The 25105-nt window shown below is 40.5% G+C and overlaps 1 protein-coding gene across 1 annotated transcript in view; it reads left to right on the top strand.

Annotated features, from left to right (window-relative positions):
* Window positions 1-17785, top strand: part of tln2a (talin 2a) — a 126937-nt gene extending 109152 nt beyond the window's left edge. Inside the window, exons 47-58 of the mRNA XM_030048435.1 lie at window positions 544-710; window positions 1667-1850; window positions 2038-2163; window positions 5171-5287; window positions 6313-6498; window positions 7079-7186; window positions 7594-7699; window positions 8771-8895; window positions 11781-11969; window positions 12090-12272; window positions 13932-14057; window positions 14513-17785. Coding sequence (XP_029904295.1) covers window positions 544-710; window positions 1667-1850; window positions 2038-2163; window positions 5171-5287; window positions 6313-6498; window positions 7079-7186; window positions 7594-7699; window positions 8771-8895; window positions 11781-11969; window positions 12090-12272; window positions 13932-14057; window positions 14513-14641 — 1746 coding nt within the window. The 3' untranslated portion in view covers window positions 14642-17785. The remainder of the gene's footprint in view (window positions 1-543; window positions 711-1666; window positions 1851-2037; window positions 2164-5170; window positions 5288-6312; window positions 6499-7078; window positions 7187-7593; window positions 7700-8770; window positions 8896-11780; window positions 11970-12089; window positions 12273-13931; window positions 14058-14512) is intronic.
* Window positions 17786-25105: the final 7320 nt, after the last annotated feature.

Raw genomic sequence — 25105 nt, 5'->3', positions numbered from 1 at the left:
TATATTTGTCACTCATGCAACTGAGAGGAAAACAAATTGAGTTGCAACCAGCCTGACAAATATTTCATTCCTCTGAGTGAGTGATGTTGTGCTCTGCAGCGACATGGTGTTTTGCTGTTACAGCAAATTTTGAAATCCTTTTGCAGCTACTGTTTTGGGCTTTTGAGTTGAGTGCTGTATTTATCATTTGCCAGGGGTAGCACTTCGCAAACAATGCAGTAAGAGAAAAATGGAAGTGCTCATCAAAATCTTAATGTGGCATTACTTTTTCTGCTTATGTGTGACTGTTTTGACCAGCAAAGTTTGCGCAAATTCTCTCAATCAGATCAGCTCAACTCTGTACAAAATTTATTCTTTGATACTTTTCAATGGTGGCTGTCTAATACTTATCTCATTCTGTCCCTGGTGAAATAAAACATCAACCAAGCTGATTTCAGGTGTGACAGCTGAGATATGGAAAGTCCAGTCACTGCCTGATGTGAAGGTGTATACATCTCCCCACCTGTATTTTTATTGTGGTGCTGTGCCTGTGTGTGTCCTCAGGTGTCCTTGGTGCTATCGGCCCTCCAGGCAGGTAACAAAGGCACACAGGCCTGCATTACAGCAGCTAGTGCTGTCTCTGGCATCATCGCTGATCTGGACACCACCATCATGTTCGCCTCCGCTGGCACACTCAACGCAGAGAACGATGAGTCCTTTGCAGACCACAGGTGAGAGCTGGAGGTGTTTGTGTGTGCCTGTGTTTACAGTCTGCACATACAAGTGCAAAAGAATCATGCATGTCTACTAGGTTTTCATGTAGCGTGTTTGGATATGTGCTCGTTCATGCCTGATCATAGACATCTGTGTATAACAGAACTGGGTATGTAAACATTTACAAGGCTTGACTGAAGTTGAAAGTCCGCCCTGAGGCCACTTCTCCCCTGCCAAAACAGGCAGGATGACAAATTAGTTGGTTTCCAGGGAGGAGGACATGTCTGGAGTAAGAAACTACATATTATCCTTAGTCCTCATGAAATTTTCTTTCAAGAAGTCAAGCATTTTGCTTGAGTGTAGCTTGGCTGGTCTAGATACCTTTATGAGGAGATAAACCAAAAAGTAATATTTTAACCTTTGATGACAGATAATTGTCATGAAAAGTGTTTTGTACCTCATGGAAGATTCATTAAAGCAAAAATGTTCAGAGTCCCTGCAAGGTGAGAAAGGCTGTGACATCCACTTTTATATCAAATTATGCAATGTCTTCCCTCTTAGAAAGTCAAAAAGAAGCTTTGCCTTTGTGTCCTACTGTTCTTGTCAGTTACAGCAAAGTGACTGACTCAGTTTGTTACATAACCTTGCCTGCTCTTCTTGTGTTTGCACCAGCTTTGATGTTAGAATGACTTTGATATGAAAGGATCTTTGCACCATTATGAGTGCACAGCTCCACCACAATGGGCATCATTATGATGACTGTAATTCATAGGAAACATTTTAACTCTGCAAGAGTAAGACATCTAGATCAGGGCTTCTTTCTGTCTGATAGGAAAAATTGCATAGCACTCTTGTCCAGGATCTCCTTCCTGTAATTCATCTTGTCTTTCTGTCTCTTTCTCTACATTCCCACTTCCTCCCTCTTCTCTTTCCTTTGTCCCTTCTCCCTTTGCATTTCCACTGTCTCTCCCAGGGAAAACATTTTGAAGACAGCCAAAGCCTTGGTTGAGGACACAAAGATGCTGGTATCTGGCGCGGCCTCTGGTCAGGACAAGTTGGCTCAGGCCGCCCAGTCTTCTGCCAAAACCATCACCCAGCTCACAGACGTGGTCAAACTGGGTGCTGCCAGCATCGGCTCTGATGACCCTGAGACACAGGTGACCCACTAAGGCTCCAGACTGCTTTTCCCCCTCTGTTTTGTATTTCTCCTTTTATTCATTATGCCTATTTTCAGAAGTATCAAGGGAGACTGAACTGTGAATGGCAATATCCTGTGAGTTTAGTTCTTTTTTTCCCAGACTGAGTGTTGATAAAGCCTTGTCTATGTGCATGACCTTTCTCTAGGTGGTTCTGATAAACGCTGTTAAAGACGTGGCCAAGGCTCTGGCTGAGCTCATTGGTGCCACCAAGTGTGCCGCAGGCAAGGCAGCAGACGACCCATCTATGTATCAGCTGAAGGGTGCTGCCAAGGTAAGGCAATAGTGTCCCAGTACACAGTCACTGGCGCTCCTGTCCAGCATGCTAAAACATCTCTGGTAGGAACTAATTGGCCCCTGCAAGTGGTACTTTCAATTTTGATTTTTACCTTTTTAATTTAAAAAAAAAAAAAAAAACATTATTTGGGCAGGTTTTGCTTTATTTAACCCATTTCAGTCACTCTATCCAGGTTCATGGCAGTTGGACTTAATAATTTCCAGTAGCTCTTTTATGCATCTGCAAAGGTTTCCTGGTACGTAGTCATTCACAGAGAACAGCATGATGTATGGATAGCAGACATCCTCCCCTTGGTCTGATGGAAAGTGTTACATGACAGATGTATTGGACTGGGTTGGAGATAGCACACACATCCTACTGGAAGTCAGCATGATGGAACAGCACTCAGTATAGAAATAGGTAGGAGAGCGAGATATGTGATCAGTCACTGAGCCAACAAAGATGGAATAATTCTGACTTCCAGGATATTAACTCAGATCTGCAGATGAACTATTAGCTTACTGAAGTAAGTAAGTAAGTAAGTACACTTTATTAATCCCACAAAGCACTTGACAGACACCTCCTCTGACCTGCAGTGGTGGACAGTAGTTGAGCAGGGGGTCAGGGAAAATAACATTCTGACTGATCGCTGTGTGCTCCATCACAGCAAGTGGTCTCGATGTTGTGGAGTGGACTTGGGCAGTTTGGCTCGGTCCTGGATGCTTCATTTAGGCACCAGGTTGTGGGGCCAACTCCTTCATTGGGGTGTCGTATTATAGAAATTAAATCTATTTGTTATAACTAGAATAGGTACATCGTTAAAAGTGGTTTCTTTAAAATCAGTCATGACATATGCTGTCTCAGGATAGCAAACATGACATGCTACATCACACTTCTAGCCTGAGTTATAATAAATTACCATAGTCACTTAGTCATAATAAACATTAGAGACTTGTGGGACATGTAGAACTGACTGACGCACATAATGTTTTTTTTTTTTTTTTTTTTTTTGGAGTCTCTAATGATAACAGAATTGAGATTCTCGCTGTAGAGATGTGATTTGTGGCTTTTTTTTTTTTAGCACCAGGGTCTCTCAGGAATGTTTCTTTTAGCTGAGCGAGATGAAGGTTTGGTCCTGAAAGTGTCATTTGGGGTTCTGGTTAATGTTGCCAGTTGTACAGAGGGGCACAGAGTGGGAGAAGATGGTTTGATATCTTCAGGTCTCCATGTTCACTAGTCACCACACTGTCCCACATCTTGTTCACACAAGCTAAACCAAAGACGTGATGTAGAGTGATGTAAATAGCCAGTAATTGAATATTCAAGGCAACAGTACAGGGATATTTCTGCTCTGGGTGAGCTGACAGTTCTGTCATCAAGGACTAAACTGAGGTTATAACAGACTGTACAGTATGTGCAATGTAAATTTTTTAAGCCTCGTTTCAGGGCCTGCTGACAACACTCTTCACGGCTCATTATCACTTCTAACTGGGAAATTCAAAAATCTGTTTCACACACTGACAATAAAGCACATCACAAAGATTCAGGGAAAACTTTGTTCCTACAGTATAACTTATAATATTATGCTGTATTATGCGGTAAGTATTTGTTTCCGGTCCTGAGATGAACAGATATTGTAAAGCATTTGTAAGATTATAGCTGTCGCCCCTGAGTGCCAAGAGCTTTTCTACATGGGTGCTGTGCTCCCCCTGTCTTTCAGTTCCATGTAATGCTGTTCTTATAGAGAAATGCAATACTGTAACCACAGAAACACACGATTTTAGAAGCATCCATGGTGCACACACACTCATGCTGATACATTGAATGCAATATGAAACAATATGCATATAATTTATGACTTGCAACTTCTTAGTTTGAGGGAAAAATCAGAGATAACAGTCCTTTTTTTCATGTGTTGTCTCCATTGCTAAAATGGAAGAAATCACTGCTGATTATACGCTCACCTCATCAAATTATCCACTAACAGATCAAAGCAGTCTCATTTTTTTCCATTTCATCATCTATACATAAGATTCAGGATAATATTGTCACAAACATTTAAAAATGTTGATAAGACACAGTTGTCAAGCAAGTGACTGGCATTGGCATAGATAAACCAGCCAGGTACTTACATGATACAGCTGACTTGCTAATGAAGTTAAATGTCAGTCTCTGTGTCTTTAATCCTCACATAGTTATTAATTGTTAACATTTAGATTCTGTTGACAACAGAGACAGCCACATAGGTGAACGTCAACATAATTAATGTCTTGCCAGAGTTGTTTGTTGAGAGTTGGTTCAGCTAGAATGAAAAATTTAGGTTTTGATTGGGAATCTGAATGAGAGCTAAATGGTGTTTATTTCTTTCCCCCTTTGTTTGTGCCACATTCTGTCTCCGTTCTTCTCCCAAAGTGCTCTTTGCCTGAATATTACAGCACATTTCTCATTTTCATTACCACCCAGTGTAATCAAGTGGATAGAAAGGGTACTTACCAGTGCATTGTGGTTATCTAGTGCGATGTGCATAAAATATGGTTTTTGATTAGGTTGAATTGGAAATAAGAATTCTTGTTATGTGCGCACTGTGCAAATTTATTAAGTTTAACACAATTCGTATTGGGATCATCAGCTAAATGAAACCTTTGCCATGGTAACAAATCACTATGTCATCCATAATACCACCTGGTCAAGTCCTTGAAATCTATTTTTTTGATATTTTATGCCAGGCGTTTTTTGAGCAGTGGTTCTCCAAAGGGGTGCATGGACTCTCAGGCGTCCATGAAGGGTTCCAGGCGGTGCCCCAGTTAAAGCAAAATCTCAGCATATGGACTCTGTAGCCTAATTTGCTTCTATTTGGAGGCCTGTGACACAAAAATGTCTGAGAATCCTTGTTTTTCTGTGTGCTCTAGCCTAATTACTATTCAGAAATGTTGATTTGAAAGGAGAACAACCTACTCGGTCTTCTTTTTAAACTTCTTGTTCTGTGTTTTTCTGTCACATTCAGGTGATGGTAACCAACGTAACATCCCTGCTGAAAACAGTCAAGGCTGTGGAGGACGAGGCCACTCGAGGCACCAGGGCTCTGGAGGCCACCATCGAGTGCATCAAACAGGAACTGACGGTGGGATGGGTGGACAGATTGACTATTTACATGGCTAGATGGATACAGTACTACAGTAATGCATGGCTGTAATATAACTTTGATGTCTTTGTCTAATCTCACTAAAAGCAAAGGGATCAGCTAAATGTATTGACTTGACTAGCAGTGAATGATGTCTTCATTTGGTTATTATTATTATTATTATTATTATTAATTTATTGAAATAGGTGAAAAGACAGTAATTGGAGAACAGTCTCATTATGAAACTGTGAGTCTTTGACTGGTCTTATATATGACATAAATCCATATAGTTTTCTTTGTGACCATATATCCTTTCAAACACTGTTTTCTCAGCTGATGTGTTTTTGTGTTGACAAACACTCCTCACAGTCATGTCCCCTTGTTAGTCTTAGCATACAAGGCTGACACTAACAGCTTGCTCTTTTTTTTTTTTTTTTGTGCAATAGTGATACGCTATAAGGGTTGTTATCAGTGTTCCCGCAGGACTTTTCCCCAGTGTTGTCTTAAGAGTGAGACCAAAAGCAAACAACAGAGGAATTTAAATGAGCACACAAATTTCACGGCTCTGGCAGCCAGTGTCACTAAGTTATTGCCGAATGCATTTAAAAGATTTTATGATCACTTTCAGTCTGAGCTGAACTAGCTGGACCCAACAGACAAATACATTTGTTTCTAAAGACATTTATAAAATACATTTGTTGCTAGTCTTTCCAGATGTAAGATTTGTTATACTTTTGTGTGCTCAATATGCTAAGACAGTGACATGATGTACCAGAACTAAAAAAAACAAACAAAAAAAAAACTCAACACTGATAAACTTAGCAAATACAGTAAGAGTTGAAATGTTTTCATGTCACATCCACAGCATACAGTAACTTCAATTGAAGGTGAACCTAAAACCAGTGAGATGTTTGTCATAACAGCGTATGATTTGTAAATGCAGATAATTCAAAGAGAAGATTATGAACAAAAATGAACAAATGAGTGCTTTTCATCTAAATTGTATTTGTATCCTGCTTCCCCAGCTGTTCCAATCCAGGGACATCCCTGACAAGTCGACCACGCCTGAGGAGTTTATTCGCATGACTAAGGGCATCACCACGGCAACCGCCAAAGCAGTGGCTGCAGGAAACTCTGCCCGACAGGAGGACATCATCCATACGGCCAACATCAGCCGCAAGGCCATCTCCGACATGCTCACCACCTGCAAGGTTCTCCTCCTTTATTTGATGTCCCTTCTGCCGTAAAGTCATTAATAGTCTCTGTCTAGAGTGGCATGATTCTAAATGACTAAATTGCAGGCTAGTGATGAACCGAGGAAATGGTGTCAGTAACTGCCAGTAAACACGTATAATAATCCACTGCGAGCATCTGAATTGTCACTTGAGTCCATTTATAATCCATTATCAGAAGACACTGTGAATTATCGCCAGCAGGCAACAGTCCATTAAACCAGAATTCAATTAGTTCATGAAGTCAAATAAAATGGTGACTGAACCAGCTGTTTCCTACAAAAACAAAACAAACAGTCTGATTACATTTTCTAGCTTTTTCTAATAACATGAATCATATATACATGAATTTTTCATGTAACTAAATACATTTTTTTTTTTAAAGGAAACATTAAAAAAAAACAAAATAAGCTTGGTTAGTTTTTTAATGTTTCCTTTCTCAGAAGAGCACTGTCGTGTCCCTCATTTGAAATGTTGCTGAATTATTATTGCGTGTCAGAGCAGAGTTGTATGATTATGTGCATGCTGACTGATGAGTATACATGTTGTTGTAATTCAGCAAGCAGCTTACCATCCAGAGGTGAATGACGAAGTGAGGCACCGAGCACTGATGTTTGGAAGAGAGTGTACAACAGGATACATTGACCTATTGGAGCATGTACTACTAGTAGGTTTGCCCACAGTCTGTGTGTGTGTGTGTGTGAGAGAGAGAGAGAGAGAGGGAGAGAGACTTTTTGAGTATCTTCATGTGAGTTTGTGTGTACATTGTCTACATATTTTTTTATGTGTGGAAGTGAGCCAGAGCTGGGTTTCTCTCAGCTATTTGTACACACATTGGTTAGCCTGTGAGAGGGAAGTTGTGAATGTGATTGCATGCATGTCTAAGCAGTTTTTGGTCTGTATATACTATATGAATGAATGTCTGAAAACACTGTAAGTTTTGGCAGAGCATCCAACCAGAACAAATTCGTGAAAGGAGGTGCACCTGCCATACATTTTTCAAATGTAATAGTGATATCTGTGTGTGTGTGTGTGTGTGTGTGTGTGTGTGTGTGTGTGTGTGTGTGTGTGTAGGTCCTCCAGAAGCCCACTCCAGAGCAGAAGCAGCAGCTGGCAGCATGTTCCAAACGGGTGGCAGGAGCCGTCACTGAGCTCATCCAGTCTGCTGAAGCCATGAAAGGTAATTTGACATACACCAACACACACACACACACACAACCATGAAATATCTGGCAAAAGAGATTTGCCATCACCAGGGTCGTTTTGTATTGGTAAGCAATAACATCCCAACACACACACACACATCGTGACACACTTGATGAGTCCTGTCACAGGAAAGTGACAGAGCTCAAATCTAAATCAGTTAAATGCAACATTTCATTTATTTTGGTAATGAAACTCCCACACAAGCGGCCAGACAATATCCAGTATTTATTGTAGTGGACGGCACAATGTAGTTAATGGGCCATTGTAGAAATCCTTCAATCAAAGACTGCTACAGTCTGTTCTTTTCCAAATGCTGGGAAAAAAAAAAAAAAAAAAAACTTGCACACTAAAACCGTGTCTCTCTAACAAATGATTGCCAGATCATTCTTTGTGCATTTTCAACTCCCTAAACAATAGAGGCTTCTCAGGGATGGAATTAACAGCTCAGTGGTGAAGCAGTCAAGTGATAAATGGGACTCCTACAATGACTTCACCTGTATGTGTAACTGGAATTAATGGATTAGATCACCTAAGCAGAAAGATAATTTTTTTTACCAGCCCTTGGTAATATTCCTGTCCTCCTTCTTTTGCCACAGATGGAGGTAAGTCAGGAATGTCTTCTGTTCTGTGACTGATTTCACCAGTTGTAAGCTGCTAAACACTTTCTCTCCTCAGTGCTGCCTTTGATTCCGTCATTTAATCTCATCATTGAAATCCAGCTGCTATCGGCCTACTCAAGTAGATAAAACGTGGAATCGGCTCCATGCCTCAAGCTTCATTTTACACTTCATCTCTTGCAAAGAAAAGTCCATCACTCCCATCTTCATTTCTTCATTTCAGTGAATGTCGTTTTGTGGCCTCCATCAGCTGTGCATGAGACATGGTGATATGTGGCACTCATCGTTTGTCTGTGTGGGCACAGTGTTGGTGCTTTTGTTGTGACGCATGTTCTGTTGACATCCTGCTTTATAAAGGTTTTGGTTTTATCAGAGTGCTAAAAGTGTGTGTGTGTGTGTGTGTGTGTGTGTGTGTGTGCCTGCTTCAGGTTCAGAGTGGGTGGACCCTGAGGATCCAACCGTAATTGCGGAAACTGAGCTGCTTGGAGCAGCGGCGTCCATTGAAGCAGCAGCTAAGAAACTAGAGCAGCTGAAACCCCGAGCCAAGCCCAAGGTATGTGACTACACTGCCCATAATGCACTAGGGCTGTGCCAGTGCACTGAGGAGAGGTTCAGGAGGAGGTATTGGTGTTACAGAGGTGTTTCTCTTAGAACACGTGCAGCCCAACAGTAAAAGAAAATAACTGTGTACTACTCTCCCTTTGTAAAATTTTGTACTAGGTTCAATGTTTTAGCCCAAGCGCTTTTTCAGAGGGTTTTCTAGTTTAAGAAGAAAATATTCTAGGCGACACACGCATCCCAGGAGTAAGATCAATGAGTCAGTGCTGTACACGATACGTTTCAGTGCTTCTGGTGGACTTTCTAGCATCAGCTGGCTGCTTCTTTCATCACAGAATTCAAATCCAAGCACACACCACATTTAAAGAGTACAAATTACATTTAGCTGAAATTTGAGGACAACATCGTTAAAGCAGGCATTCATTGCATCAGTAGAGAAAACTCCAAGGATTAAAATGTCTCCTCTTTTGTTTCTCCCTGCACTAGCTAAGAGTGTTGGTACCTTTTTTAATTTACTTCATATTTTGAGTGCAAATCTTTGAACTGTACAGATATGAAACCAACCCAGCCTTCAAGCTTGACTTACATTTTTTACCGGTCCTTTATCAAAGGTCTGTGCCTGTCTCTTAGCATCTGTATGTCTGTATTTTTATGGCGTCTCTTTAAGCTTGGGTGAAAATTTAAGTAGGCAGCTGCTGTCAGTGCTTGGGAACACAATTGTACACTTTTTTTGTTGTTGCGACATTTAGAGAACGGGTGCTCTGTCTCTTGTGCTGTCTCCTCTGTGTTTACGTGATCCCATCAAATTCTCTGACCAAGAGTTAAGATCAGCAGAGTGTCTTAATTTCCTCCAGTTATAAGTCTGAGACATTGACTTTTCACCCATTTCATTGGGTATCCATATCCATCAGATTTCTGTTAAGTTTTATCAGTCCATCTGTAGCTGATACTCTCCGCTTTTCTTGGTGCGAGAGGTCACTACAGCCCCTTCCCCATCTTCTCTACATTGTATGATCTTCTGCGCGAGCCCCCCATACAACTACTCTGCCATGTTTCCCTTCCTTCCCCATCATCCATCGTCTCTCTGTCCAGTTATGGTAGCATAGCCAGAGCCCATCCCAGTATAGCTGTTTTCTGGGTCCCAGTTAACCCCCACCCACCCTTCCCTCCCTGCCTGCTCCTACCACCGGAGGCCTTCTCTGCAGGACTCTGTCTGATATGTTTGATATATTAGGTTGTTATTCAGTCCCAACTATATATCAAACATATTCCTACAGTGTCCCGCTCTGTCTACAGATTTGTGTGAGTGTGAATGTTCAAGTGTGTATGTGTGTGTGCATGCGTGGACGTGTGTCATGGTGTTGTCAGTAGGCAGATGGCAGTAGAATACACGTGGATGTGTGATGCTGACAGGTATTCTTTGTTGAGTCTCATTTTGTCTTTGTTTGTGCGTATCTTCTGAGCTACCGCAGCTGAATGTGAGGTGTTTTGCATATGAGTGCGTGAAGTTCTCTTAAGATAGTTTTTGGAAATCGTCTTTGTTTTTCTTGGTCACCAGCTGTCCCAGTGTTGATGGAAAATATTGAATCAGAGGAAAAATCGTGAGGAATTGTCATCATAGATAAAAGGCTCAGTCATAAGTTTGCTTGTCCAAGGGAAAAATGTTTCCCGTGGCTCTTCTTAAATTATGTTCAGTCATCACTGATGACTCAAAACAAATGTCTGTCAAAGCAAAAATCATGGTATAAATCTGTTAAATATTTAAGGTAATATTTCTGGCTCTTTTTGAGTGAACATTTTTGAATAAAGCTTGTATTAGTTATTTTCTTGATGGTTTTGGACGAGATAATGTGCTCATGTCTTCGGGATATCATGCCCATTCTCCACAAGAGTCCAGGGGCCTGTTTCATAAAGCAGCGTGAAGATAGTCTATATCATTGAATTCAAGCTTTCATTTGTGTTCATATAAAAGAGGCAAGGTTTGTGACAAATATGTAGCAATACTGGGTATTTAATATGCAATTTGAATTGATCCAGATTAGATAATTTGAGATAAAATGAATCTCTACAGGGGATCGTAGGTCTTTGCAGCAACAAAATAGTATTATTCAAAAGGGAGAAAGAAATAGATTAAAGGCAAACAACTAGAATATCAAAAGAAATAGTAGAAAATAATGTTTCCTCGGTGAAGTAATACGAGTGCATTGAATGAAACACTGTTTGGAAACCAAGTAAAGAATTTTAGTGCAGTTAATATGCAACAGTAAATTTCACTTATCAGTGGTAATGTGGTTAACTAGCTACCTGCTGTTTGTTGGAAGCCCTATTCTGTAGCCAGAGTGTGCAAGGGGCCTGTAAATGCTTTTAAACTTTTATTATATCTCTGATCTCATAAATCATTATGGATACAAAGTGCTTCTACTGGTATTTTTGTCACAAGTACTGTGTCAGGATCCTGTAGGAACAGTGACTCAGTTTTCCTAAACAACTGACTGGAATGTGGTACGTTTTGATCCATTAGCTTGAACATAACCTTCACCACAGCAGGTTAGCCATGCAGCACAGGTTACCGTGGTGATCCCCTCTAAATGAAGTGAGCCACCTTTGTGAGACTAAAAATACAGTATTAATCCCAAACTGAGCTCACCAGCCCACTCAACTTGCTTCATGAGGTCAGAGCCCGGCTGTTGATGTTGACAGATTGAACTGATCAAGATCTTATGTTTGACTTTGTTTGCACATTGCCTTTCACTTCAGTGTCTTGTGTATCATCCTGAATATCAGTATAGAATATGAATGCTCTGATAGTAAAAGTTCAAACCCTGAGCTAACGAAGGATCCTCATCCAGTCTGACCATATGATCTTCCCTCCCCCCCCAGCAAGCGGATGAAACACTGGACTTTGAGGAGCAGATTCTGGAGGCAGCTAAGTCCATCGCTGCAGCCACCAGCGCCTTGGTCAAATCAGCCTCAGCCGCCCAGAGGGAGCTGGTAGCCCAAGGCAAAGTGGGCTCCATTCCAGCCAACGCCGTGGACGATGGACAGTGGTCCCAGGGGCTCATCTCAGCTGTAAGTCCGCGCCCAAGGACAGTTATAAACAGGCCACATTTTGAGTGTAAGCTTGTTGTTTATGCTTTTACTGTTCTGTCTCCTTTTTTTTTCTACTTCTTCTTCTCACCCCATCACCAGGCACGCATGGTTGCAGCAGCAACCAGCAACCTGTGTGAGGCAGCCAACGCCTCAGTCCAAGGCCATGCCAGTGAGGAGAAACTCATCTCTTCAGCCAAACAGGTGGCGGCCTCCACTGCCCAGCTGTTGGTGGCCTGCAAGGTCAAAGCCGACCAGGACTCTGAGGCCATGAGGAGACTACAGGTACCAAAACAAGTCTGCTGCTCGGCCTTTAAGGCTAAAATTCAAGAGCAGTGCATAGTTGAGGTTGTTTTTAGCTGATTTGTGTAGCTTTTAAACTGTGAGTAAATTGCTACCTTTATGTTGAGACCTTGAAATGCAGTCGATACATGAGACCATTGCTTAGAAGACTGGCAGTCTCGGTGTTTTACCAAACTGCATTTTGGATCTGTATTGTGTCACCAGATTGGATTTTGCAGGAAAACTGTAGGGTTGTTTTACAGCCAAAAAAAAAAAAATCCTATATAGGAATCCTTTATACTTTACAGATAATACACAGTTTTATTTCAGGTCCACTATTCAAACTGCATTGTTTCAGCTTCCTGTGATCTTACCTTGCCTACTACATATTTATTATCAGCTCTTATCTTATTCTTCTGCTCACTCTTCAAAACAGATTCACTCAGAGTGATGGCAAGGACAGCATTTCCTATAAAATAGCTTGCTGTTGAAATCTGGTCTTTAGTTTAAGAAATGAAAAATGGTAAATGTTGTATGTGGTAAGGCAGATTTTGATGAAATGAAGGATGGGGATTTGTATCGTTTTCTCTATCTTCTCTGGACCAGCACAGTGTGATAAGTTTGAGTTGAGCTGAGGCAGCCAGAGACTAGAAGGAACCAAGACTACTTCTGTCATCATTTCTGGAAAAAAATGACCAGAGCACCTGCTGCCAAATGAATCTTTAGGTGTGCCAGCGTTAGGACTGTAGCTGCAGTGTAGTGATGGAGCTTTTCTCATGTGGTGGCAAGTAGAGCTGAACAAACTGCAGATATTTTACAGGTGCAATTGTGATATGATTCCTGATTTTAATAGGAATGATAATTTTGCGTTACAGCTGCAACGATTAGCTGAATAACTGATTCAGTCACCAACTATTTTGATAAGCGATTCATAATCGTTTATCAAAATAGTTGGTCATTTTTAAGAAGAAAATTCCCAAATTCTCTGATTTGGAACATTTGCAAAGTACAATTTGTAGGCCAGGATATCTCTGTAGCATTATATCATTTTATGACAAAATTTTGTCATCCATTTTATTTTTATTAAAAAAAAATGTAGCCCCTGCAGTTTGGATATTGTACTTGGGCATACTACCATTTCAGTAATATTCAGCCCCACTGACAAGGGCAGGAATAATTACACACATAGTGCTTCTCTTACCTCAGTCTGGCTTGCAGTGTGGTTAAAAACATTGTTGATAGCAATTAGGACACCAGGTAAGCAAACTGTGCTGAAGTACTGGGCTGTAAGGAAAAAAAAATCTCATATAAAATTGCTGTTTTTAAAACCGCTGGAAAAGAAACGGGGCCTCATATAGATGTTGATGCAGATTAGCAGTTTTACAGCTTGGCAGTGCAGGATAATATATTTAGTACCCGTCATGGCAGCATTTTGTTCATTGCAGCTGTGATACCTGAATTTCTCTTCAGGATCAAACTAATATTATTCTACTTATATCTTTGTTTTAAAATGACCAAGAGACTGCTGATGTGGACAGGGACCTGTATGAAGGAAGGATGGTGCTCCACTTGTTATCTACAGACTTTAGAAAAAAGTGAAGATCATTTGTTTTTCCATGCTGTTAGTCAGTATTGCTCTCAATGGGTCTCTTTCCCTTGAAGGCTGCAGGAAATGCGGTGAAGAGGGCATCAGACAACCTGGTGCGGGCAGCCCAGAAGGCGGCATTCGACAAAGTAGACGATGACAATGTGGTGGTCAAGACCAAGTTTGTGGGTGGCATTGCACAGGTCAGGCATCGAATATTATCACAAGTTTTGCTACTTTGATTGAAAATCCTTCCAAATGCAATTTTCCCATAATGATGATTCTATTTCTAACTGATATCTTTTGTGAATAGAGCTCATTTTCTGATAGATCACATTCAGGGATGGCTTATTTACTGCACACGTACCTAGCGACTTTGATCCAAAATGTTTTGTGCTACAATATAGATAAAATAAGTCATGATTGAAAGCAAGTATATAACAATGGGTTTTTAAGACAAAATTTAAAATGGATTCTGCTTATCAAATGTTACACTTAAACATTTAAGGCTGTTAAGAGTAACTAAACCTCAAACCCAAATCTTTGTGAGGCTCTAAAGATTTAGTTTGGGGTTTAGTTTCTCATTTCTCACTGAGAATAGTTTGAATATTAGGCGAGGGGCTGTATAGTAAAAGGTTTTGGCGTGTTTCCTGTCCAGATCATTGCGGCCCAGGAGGAGATGCTGAGGAAGGAGCGGGAGCTGGAAGAGGCCAGGAAGAAACTGGCTCAGATCAGGCAGCAGCAGTACAAGTTCCTGCCCAGCGAGCTCAGAGAAGACGACAACTAACGAATTAACCAACCGCCCTCTCCTCACCGCTGCTAGACCTCTTCCCGTCCGTCCGTCCGTCTGTCTGTCTCTCTCTTTGTCTGTTGAAATACGCATGTACAGCGTGAGGTGCAGATCCGTGTTTGTGTGCTGCTTTGTATCCTTTAATGGCACACATGCACTAGTAGTGGCCTAAAGTGACTTTAAAAACTTTGTGACTGACTTAACTGACCAGTAATGCCCAAGCACACAGTGGTCTGCCATGCCAAGTCTGCATCAGCCTCACTTGGAAAGGCCCTGAGGTCAGCTACTAACAAGTTTCTGATACTGCTGTCTGGAACAGGCTGCTTTCCCCACTCCGGTATCGCAAGCCAACTTAAGTCTCGATATAAGGAATGTATTGAAATGACTGAAGAACAGCTATTTGTCCTCATGTACAGTATAACTACTATGAATGATATAATACTCTGAATGTGATACACTTGGGACAAACAGGGCAGACCATATGCTGCCTGTTTTGCCTCTAAGTGAGACTCTTGTTCATGTGTTTTACAACTTGCAGCCCTAACTCATAAAATGTCTAAGAGTAAGAATTGATTGTACTGCTGTTTATGCCACACGGCTGTATACCCTCAGTGTGGCAAAGGGAGGGAACAGGTGTCAAATTATTCCTCTTACATTTTGTGAAATATGGGCATTGAGTGTTTGACATGTATTGACATCAAATTTGGCACCTTAATATCTGTTTAAATCGTGAATTGCGTCGCCGTAGAGTGTCTTTACACAGCTCTTCAGTGGTCATTAATCCTGTAATGAAGGCAGGTTGGATTTTGACCTTTTTTTTTCGGACCATGCTGTAAATTTCGATAACAGATAGTTGTTTTATGGAAATAATCCTGCATTGGAGACAGTGGTATGAGCATCTTTTGTCTTTTTTTTTTTTTTTTCAGTTTTTGACACTTTTTATCCTAAAATAGATGGACTTTAAATGCAAAGTAACTGTCTTTTTTTAATATGTAATGAAACTCTACATGTCAGTCTAAGCCCTTGAATATAGGTGTCATTGTGCGCAGCCTCTGAGACTCAACTAGAATGTGTTATGCTGTTACGCTGTTCCTGTGAATGCGTTTCTGCATAGGAGGAAGTACTTACCGTGGAAGAAATATAAATATTACTCCCACTTATTTTTAGCAGGAAGCGTGTCTTTATCAAGCACAACTAGTTTGAGATATTCACCTCCACTAGAAGAGCCTCTAGTACCACACATAAGTTCCTGGACCACGCAAGTTTCTTCTCACTGATTCTTTGTATTTTGTACAACACTTATTTTGCAGTTCATTTTACTGAGCCATATAGTTTCAGCAGCAAGTTCATGATGCAATAACACAGATGGTGCTTTGGGGGGCAGTATTGTTATCTCACAAAATTTCCCAGCTGCTTGAACATTGTACAGATAACTGGTGTAAAAAAAAAAAACAAAAAAAACAACAACAACTCGGTAATATTCTTTGAAACAATATTGTGTTGGTTGTTTATTTTGCTTTCATTAGGAATAGATTGGTTTAGCAATCCAGGCAACTTGCAACATGCTCGTGGCGTGTGGTCGGCTGCCACTCGTTGCAAATTAGAGCGCTCTTGTAACACCTCACGCTTCTTAAATTAATTGAATGCAATGCAATACCACTTAATTGACTATGCACTTTTGTGCCTCTTCTAATGGTTATTCTTCCCGGTATATTTATCTAGGCCCCTGAGTCCCTCTCCCACACAGAGAGAGAGAGATGTAGTCGTAGTTCCAGCAACATTGGATCACTGCCAGAGACTGATTTTAATCTGTTAATTTCCAATTCAGAATATTCAAGAAGCAGATTTCCATGAATATTTAACAATTCGGTAATTTGATCAGTAAAATTAGAGACTGCAGCCTGTCATTGTGGGATTTGCAGTTCCACAGTTTGTTCTGAATGAAGGGAATTGAGTGTGAAGTGACTGTGACCCTGGTCATTTCAGTTCATCCTGCTCTTCTGTCTGTCTCTCTTAATCTAAGGGTGCTCTGTGCAACTTTAATGAATAATATGCTACTTGCTGCAATAGATGAAAACCATTTGTTTACCGAGCTTTGATTGTAGTGTGTTTTGACTACCTTGTCTTATTATATGGGCAGTGTTTTCAATATTAAACTATATTGTAAGATTAGGTCCTGCTCTCATAATGCATGGCTTTGTGGTTCAAAATGGCTCACTACTTTCATACAGTAACAGAAAATTAAACTTTTAAGGATGCACTGAGTGTTTCTGACCTCTACGTAAAGACTGTCCCGAACCAGCTTGCAACTAGTTAACTCTTTTTCAGTTTTGTGAGAGCTGGCTCTGGGATTGTTTTGTGACATTGTTTTGTGTGCGGGGAATCCACTGCTCATCGATTAAGTCTGTAGTGTTATTATTATTAGTGCCTTAGTCTGTAGCCCATACAGCGTCTGGTCTGCTTGAGTGACAGCTTCAACTCATTGGTCGATGGAAGGCCCGGAACATGCAAATGTGTGGGAATGTGGGTTCATGTCCATGGATCCTCTAGCATTAATGTCACCCTTGTTAATGTACTGTTCCTCGAAATGCCACACCAGCTCTCTCTGTCTCTTCTCTTTCTCTTGCTCTTTTTCTCTCTGGCCTTTTGGGGATGGCACAGGAACTGTCCGTCAGTCGAAGAAAAAATGTGTCGTTGTGTAAAATGTACCATCATAATATATAAATATATAAGTATGTATATTATATATATGAAGACAACACATTTTTGTACCGCATTCCATGGGCATGTACCACAATGCTTCTGGACAGACTGGACTTCTGGGTCTGTCAGCCGCTTTATTGTATGTTACCAAGTTAAAATCACTGAAGTTTTATGGTCTTCTTCTTTTCTTTGTCCTTTTAAGCCACTATGAAAGATAAATGTGATAAGAATACTAAGATATATCTGTCACCGTTAAGATGTTGTGACTTATGTTGATGGAGTCGGAGAGACTGAAGTGTTCATACCTGTATGTTCTTCCCTAACCAAGATAATGAAATTACTACAGTAAAGAGATGTGATACGGTACAATATGAAAGCTATTTATCTGGCCTCGAGAAAAATATTTTTTTGTATTCACTGAAAATAAAAGTTTCAAAGAAATTTCATGTCCTAAATTGTCTTTTTTGTTGTAACTGGAGCACAGATTTGCCATTATCGTTACTTTCTAGTGCTAACATATATTCTGTCATATCATATCAGCATATCGTTTACAGAGACACTCTCCACAATAGGCCCCTCTCTTCTAAGAAGTCAGAAGAAGTCACTCACATCTGGGCTGCAATGATGATTCACACTTGATTCACAGAAGTTGGCAAAAATTTAATTCAACCTTAACCAAGCTGACAGTCTGTACTTTGGTCTAATGCACTCTTAAATTTTCAAGCTTCTCATGTGTATTAAAAATCCTTGTAATGTGTGATATATGGAGAAATTGTGCTTTGTAAGTTTGAAGAAGTGAGTGGATGACCTTAAGTACTTCAAATCAATATTTATTCATAGCATCCATATTGATCAATATGGGGCCCTGCGTCTTTCTCAAGATCATAAAATGTGGCATCTCTCAAATTTTTGTCAGTGTCATGTCTTACCTGAAACAAGCAAATTATGAGTCCCGGAATTTCACCATAAAAAAAACTTGAAACTCATTGAAAAGTCTTTGATGTGTGTGTTTAAACGCTAGATTTCATATCATGCATATTAAAATCCGCCCACTAGTTCCACCAACAAGTTTAAGTATGCTTAAATGTTTTGTTGATTTCACCCACGTGAATGAAGTTTGCAGTGAAATACTGAATCAATCTTGGTTTTTGGGAGAAAAGATGCGCATAAAAAATAAACACATCTTTAGCAACAATAATGACGGTCTGTAGAGCCACTGCAAATTCTGTGATCCCAGTAAAAAAAAAAAGATAATCAGGGTGACTCTTGACAAGTGAACAAGGTCTCTTTAAGTGTCTCGTCTGTCAGTAGAGCCTCAGGATGAGATGGTATTTCTGAGTCAGCATTAAGCCTTAGAGCTATATTGAGCCTTGGCCAAGAGCTGAGACCTGGGCTAAATTTGGCCCGCCCTAAAATCTGAGGAGGCAATGTCAATTACACTGGTGCAGCTGCTCCCAGCACGGGTTTAAAATCTGGAGTCCCACTTGCCTTGTTCTCATGAAATCAGTTCCTAATGCTGCAACTGGTTAAACTTCCCCAAGTGGTAGACTGGCAAATCTGTATAAGTGGGAGCAAGAGGTAATCCGGATGGGTGAGAGGCATATCAGTCTGAGGGTCAGCCAAGCACTATCCAGTTCCTATTGGATGTGTGAATGGTTGGGACAGTGCACAGTGAGGGAGGCTCTGATACCCTGAATTAGAAAGCAAATCCCTCCATCCAGGAACTTGGCTGAAACATCGATGGGCACTGAAGTAAACGTGGGCCAGCAGCTGACTGAAGACAGCTCATCCATTATTTTTATGTCCTAAATCTAATTATAATAAAAGTCAGGAAGCAGATACTGTTACTGATGGCTGCATTGTGTCACATAGCACAGTGAGAACCTTCATCTCCTGAAGACAGTTTTCACCTCAGAGTTTCTATTTAAGATTGCCTGCCCTGACTCGTTGCTGCCTGCCATAAACTGGACTGGTACAGCCACAAAAAAAGATTTCTTGATTTTCCTCCGAGCCTGTGTGAGCCGGATGTAATGCCTGTCTGTTTTTATGTTTTGCCGAGATTAGATCACTGTCACATAAGGTGTGTCAATCCACTGAGGGAAAATGACACGCAGCTGACGTAACGACCGAGGCAGCTGTGATGCCTAAAACTGAGGCCAGTGACACACTCATCACACTTGACTGATATTCCTACATGACCTCAGAAATGAGTCTGACACAGCGAGAGAATGTCTGACTCAGATGGATTGTGTGAAACAGCGATAGGATTTAAACAGGTAAACTGAGAGTTCAGAGGGATGTGAGAAACCCAAGTCTAGACAATGAAATCATCACCATCCCCCCTCTTTGTCTATGGTTTGACTCTCCCAGCTGTCTCAGCAGATCTATGATGAAGCATTCAAACATCTTGGATGATGGCACCAGCCCTGTCTGTGGTCTGACACTGCAGTCCACTTGAAAGAATTTATTCTCACTGCTACTATTACTACTATTCTTATTTATTCTTTGCTTTTGTCTGTGTCCGCTTCTTTTGGCAATGTAAAATGGTGTGGTGAATAAAAGCAATCATTTTATTACTGAAGGAATTATAGATATATATTGAATTATGATAAGAAGGAAGGCTCCTGTCACAAAGCCTGACTAGTCAAAGTCAAATCAAAATGTATGTAAAGTGTATTATCAAAAACATGAGTCTCAAACACTTCCGAGTGAAACAAAGGTAAACAAAAGATGTGTAAATCCAAAAAGCACAGCAACGCATAGAATATGCTCAAAATATAAATCGAGGTCAAATATAAGAAAAAGCAAAAGTAAAACAAAGACAAACCAAAAAAGATAAATCAATAAGAGTAGCAGGTGGAAGAATCTGTTCATGTCAACAGCAAACGGGCAGTAACAACAAGTCATTGTGTGTTTTGATTTATGAGTACCATACAATAAAACACTGCAGTAAATCAGCAATGCATACATAGCCATCGATAAACAGTGTCAACATGTGCAGCTGATGACGATGATTTCCACAGTTGTCTTCGTGTGGCTATACAAAGGCCATAAAACCATCATGCGGGATGATATACTTTAGGAGGACCGTGGGAATATCGGCCACTGTAAACTGCTGCCTGACCGTCACAACACTCTGACCTCTTGCTGTTATTCTCTTTCACTGCTGTCAGGAGGTTTTGTTTGAAATATTTTGATTTTTATATTTATTTCCAATATCAATCAAGAAATGACTCACAACTGTAAATAAATATCCATTTTAGTTCATCTCTATGCAAACTGATACCATACAAGTGCAGAAATTTGTTGTTCTAAATACCTATGAGAGGGTTACTTTAAAAACATTTTATTTTTATGCAAGTGAAAACAGTGATTTATTGGAGAAAATATGAGAAGGCAGAAGTGATAGGAGAAGTCACAGTCTAAACTGTGTGTTTTATTAATACATATATGTTGGGTTAGTGCCTACGTGGAGTACAAAACAAAAATTATGAAACTGTTGGTCATTGCTTTAAGTACAAGGGTTTTTCCAGTGAACAGTGACACAAGTTTTTTCTAGATAGTATACCAACTGTATTCCTATCTTCCTTGAAATTTGCTCAGTATCACTCATCTGGAAAACATCTATGATCATCCCTGTTGCCAAGAAGCTCAGGGAAAAAGACATGTACAACTTTCAGTCAATAGCTCGTACCCCCATTCTCAGCAAATGCATGGAAAAGGTTGTATGCAAACAGCTCACAGCATCACTGAGCAACCAAATGGACCCGTTGCAGTTTGCATACAAGGCTAAAAGGGGAATGGAAGATGCAAACTTGATACTCATTCATGCTATCACAACACCTAGACAAGGCAGGGGCATATGCTCGAGTTTTATACATAAACTTGTCATCAACTTATAACCGTGCACACAAATGCACTTATTAAGCGTCTCTGTGACCTGTAAGTTGACCTAGCCCTGACCTTATGGATCAAAGAGTTTTTATGCAACCAACACTGATGTGTCAGTCTGAACAGATGTTTTTCTGATGAGTTAATTTTAAACACAGCTGGCAGCTCTTCAGGGCTGTGCCCTATCCCTGTTTTATTCTCTATTTATACCAATGAGATCATATGCATCAACAGCTGCCTCACCTTAGTGAAATATGCAGAACCAATGTTAAGTCTTTAAACACATGTGTGCCAGGTTCCTGACCTGACCGAGTGGTTTGATACAAGAGATCTTGAATCTTTAACCATCATGCCCGACCCACTACCAAAACTAATGCAGATTAATGGCCAAGAAGTGGAGCAAGTATCCTGTTGTAAATGCCTTGGCCCTGAGGTAGACCAGACTCTCTTTCTCAGGGCATGGGGAGCCTGTATATAAGAAGGCGCAGCAGCGGCTTTTTCCGCTGCAGAAACTTGGAGGGTTCAAAGTCAAAAAAAGAGATCATGAGCAGTGTCTGTCAATCTCTAATTGAAAGTGTACTAACCTTCAACATTGTGTCCTGTCGCTTGACTGTGAGGAGCAAAGCCAAACTCCAGAGTGGTCAGCCAGGGAACCAGAATCACAGGCTACAAACTGACCAAGCTTCAAGAACATCCGTCAAGAGTAGACGACAGAATGGCTGACACATCACCCTATTCATACCTTTTTTGAGATGATGAAGGCATTTAAAAAATATTTTATCCCCACTGCCATTGTCCAGCTCAAAAGCAACTATGGAGGAACCTACGAACTAACAGAGATACAGTACGCTTGCATACATCATTTTGGATTTAGTATTTAATTAACTGCCACTGCTTTACTTTTTAACTTTTTAACTTTTAACTCTTACTCCTATTCAGTGCACCACTTTTTACTGCATTAGATTTTACTAAATGTACTGTGTTGTCTTTCTATGTGCATTTGGTGTTCTTATATGTACTGTATTGTATCTCTACATGAGCTATGCATCAGCGAAAGACAAATTTGCATTAATGCCCACCATGCCTTGTCCATTAATGCATGCATTAATGGACAAGGGAAATGTTTGGATCTTTGAATCTAGAATAACACTCAAGACAATGATTGGCCATTACAGTGCTCATGGCTACTTCAATACATTTAAATTTCAGCAGGACAGGAAGAGCTTAGTTCAGTTTAGAGTCCAACCTATTCTGCAAGAAATTCTAAATTATATCGTTTCATGCTGACATGTTTGTGGTCACAGCATAGGCCTGCCAGCACAGTTACTGGGGCCTGAAGATTTGGAGGTAGCCTAGGTGGGATAAAATCAATGTCAATAACACAGGGCTGAAACAATGAAAATAATTATAAATATATGTAAATGGTCATGACCGTCTGCAAAGTTGCCTCAAAAAGTTGTTCATGTGTCAGAGCCTTGGGAAAGACTATCATTTCATTTTGGATAAGAATCACATTTTGCAGTTGCAATTACAAATACCACTAACTATATTTTGTCATGTATCTGACACTTTTATGCATCTATATCACATCATATCTGTCACTATATCTATGTCTATCTACATCTATCTATGTATGTATCTATCTGTCTATCTACAGTGCAGTAAGTACATCCATCTTTCTCAATGGCAGGCCTCATTACTCAAAGCCCTAACCCTGACTGTGTAAACCATTAGTGCTTGGACAGGTACGATGTGGCGATGTTTGTCTCTCTGTCCGTCCAGGCTGCTGGAATAACATGGATTGCTCCATGAGCCTCTGTGATCTCTGTGAATGAGTGGTATGTCTAGCTGGCCTGTCAACAGTCAACAAAGCCTCGGCGGGAGGATAACAACATAGTAACAGCTGACTGCCTCCAAAAAAAAAAAAAAAAAAACACCACAGGAAGAACATAAGATTATACCACCAACGATTTACTTTATTTGTTAAAACACAGATGTGAAGTGATAAGTAATCTAGTTTGAATAGTCTGTTTTTTCTTAAAAGAAGTGAAAAAAATCTGCCAGTGACATAAGATAATTCCACGTATTTCCAGTACAGTTTCACTTGTTTCAGTAATGTTTCTGGGAGCAAGTATAAATGTTTTGAATCAAGACAGAGTAAGGAAGATCAGTCTGCTATATCAAGAAAATGACTACTCATTCAAGAAAAGTCAGGAAACAAGTTGATTGGCACTGGAAACATGGGATTATCTCATTCCACTAGCAGATTTTTCACTTGTTTTAAGATACACAAGACTGAATATCACAATGAAGGACTTGTTACTGTATGACAATTTTTTGTAGTGTAATGACACAAAGAAAGAGAAAACGAGTTAATGTGGTAGAGATAAAAGGGCAAGAGGCTAAAAAAAAAAAAAAAAAATCCAAAATTTAACTGAATGTAGTCTGGGAACGACTGACTGAATCTCCCACATCCTTTTCTTCTTCAACTGTTCAGACTAAAATGATCTGACTCTGCTGTCCCATGACAGCCCAGATTCATCACCTCTATAAATAAGACACTGTGACTCGGAAAGTGTGATCGTAATAAAGATTGTTTACTTGGTGTGTGTGATAATTGAGACTTTTTTAACCTATTTTTGTCAGAATGGGCCTGATCTGTTGAAGAATGCGAAGGTGGGGCTTGGTAAGGGTGCCTGTGGGCATGATGGGCATGTACAGAGCCAAGCAGGTGCTCTTCACGCAATAAGATCCCAAAAATACCCCTACAAGAAAAGCACAAGAAGGACAAAGAGGACAAGAAGGACACAGAGGCTGTTAAAGGAAATTATCACTCAGCCAATCCTAAGGCTCACTAGAATGACAAAACTGTCAGCAATGTCTTGTTATGCTGTCTGACACATAGTCCTCTAATCACAATCCTTTCCTTAATATTTGAAAACGCCTGTTGCTCAGAGGCACCAACTCACTCAACCACAAGTCTCGACCACAACTTCTGTGCGACAGCTGCGACTGTGCTGGCAGCCCTGTGAACTATCACTTGAGTGGGATGGGGGTGGAGGGGGGTCGGTGGTTCATTTCTTTCACTGTGACTGATCTGAGATCTAACTCTCAGGCACGTTTATTGGCTGAAACTCGATGATGTCTACACAGAGTTAAGCCTATCTGATTGGTCCTCAGATGCTCATCAGTTCTGCCAGGGCCCCCCTGACATGATCCTTTCACTATGCTGGAAGACAGACAAGCCGCACAGGCTAATATGACACCCCTCAGAGGAAGAGTAAGTCTCAGGAGCTTATCAAATCTGATACATTTATGTTGTGTGAATACCTGGGATGGATAGAAACCAGAGTGCTACGACCACCCTCTGTGGTGTTGACCTCAACAGAACTATAGAAAACTGTGGCAAAAAACAAAATGTTGAACTTCTTGCTGCCTTGCTGGCCCCTTCATTGACATATATCCCCATATATCCTTTCCATTGGCACTGATAGACAAGACACTGTGCAGCAGACTTAAATTTGTTTCCCCCACACACATTTTAGGACTCCAAAATTATTGTTTTAACCCTCCAAGGTGATAATTAGGTCATCATTACTAAAACATTTCTCTCAGATGAGGACACTGGCTCACTGAGTTTTGAGCCTCTACATCCTGCCTGTCATTGAGAGGGGTGTTGGAATTAGGAACAAACGTCTTACACTGTGTGTGTGTGTGTGTGTGTGTGTGTGTGTGTGTGTGTGTGTGTGTGTGTGTGTGTGGTGGCTGAGGGGGGTGCTCCTTGACGGCATACCCCTTGTATAGTCACATAAGCGATCAAATGTCTTGCTAGAGCGAATCGCTGCAGAGATGTAGGGGGGTAAACAC

The sequence above is a fragment of the Myripristis murdjan genome, chromosome 3, assembly GCF_902150065.1.
Source record: "Myripristis murdjan chromosome 3, fMyrMur1.1, whole genome shotgun sequence".
NCBI classification, from domain to species: domain Eukaryota; kingdom Metazoa; phylum Chordata; class Actinopteri; order Holocentriformes; family Holocentridae; genus Myripristis; species Myripristis murdjan.
The sequence above is the reverse complement of the archived record's forward strand: the minus strand, read 5'-3'. Positions and strand labels throughout refer to the sequence as shown.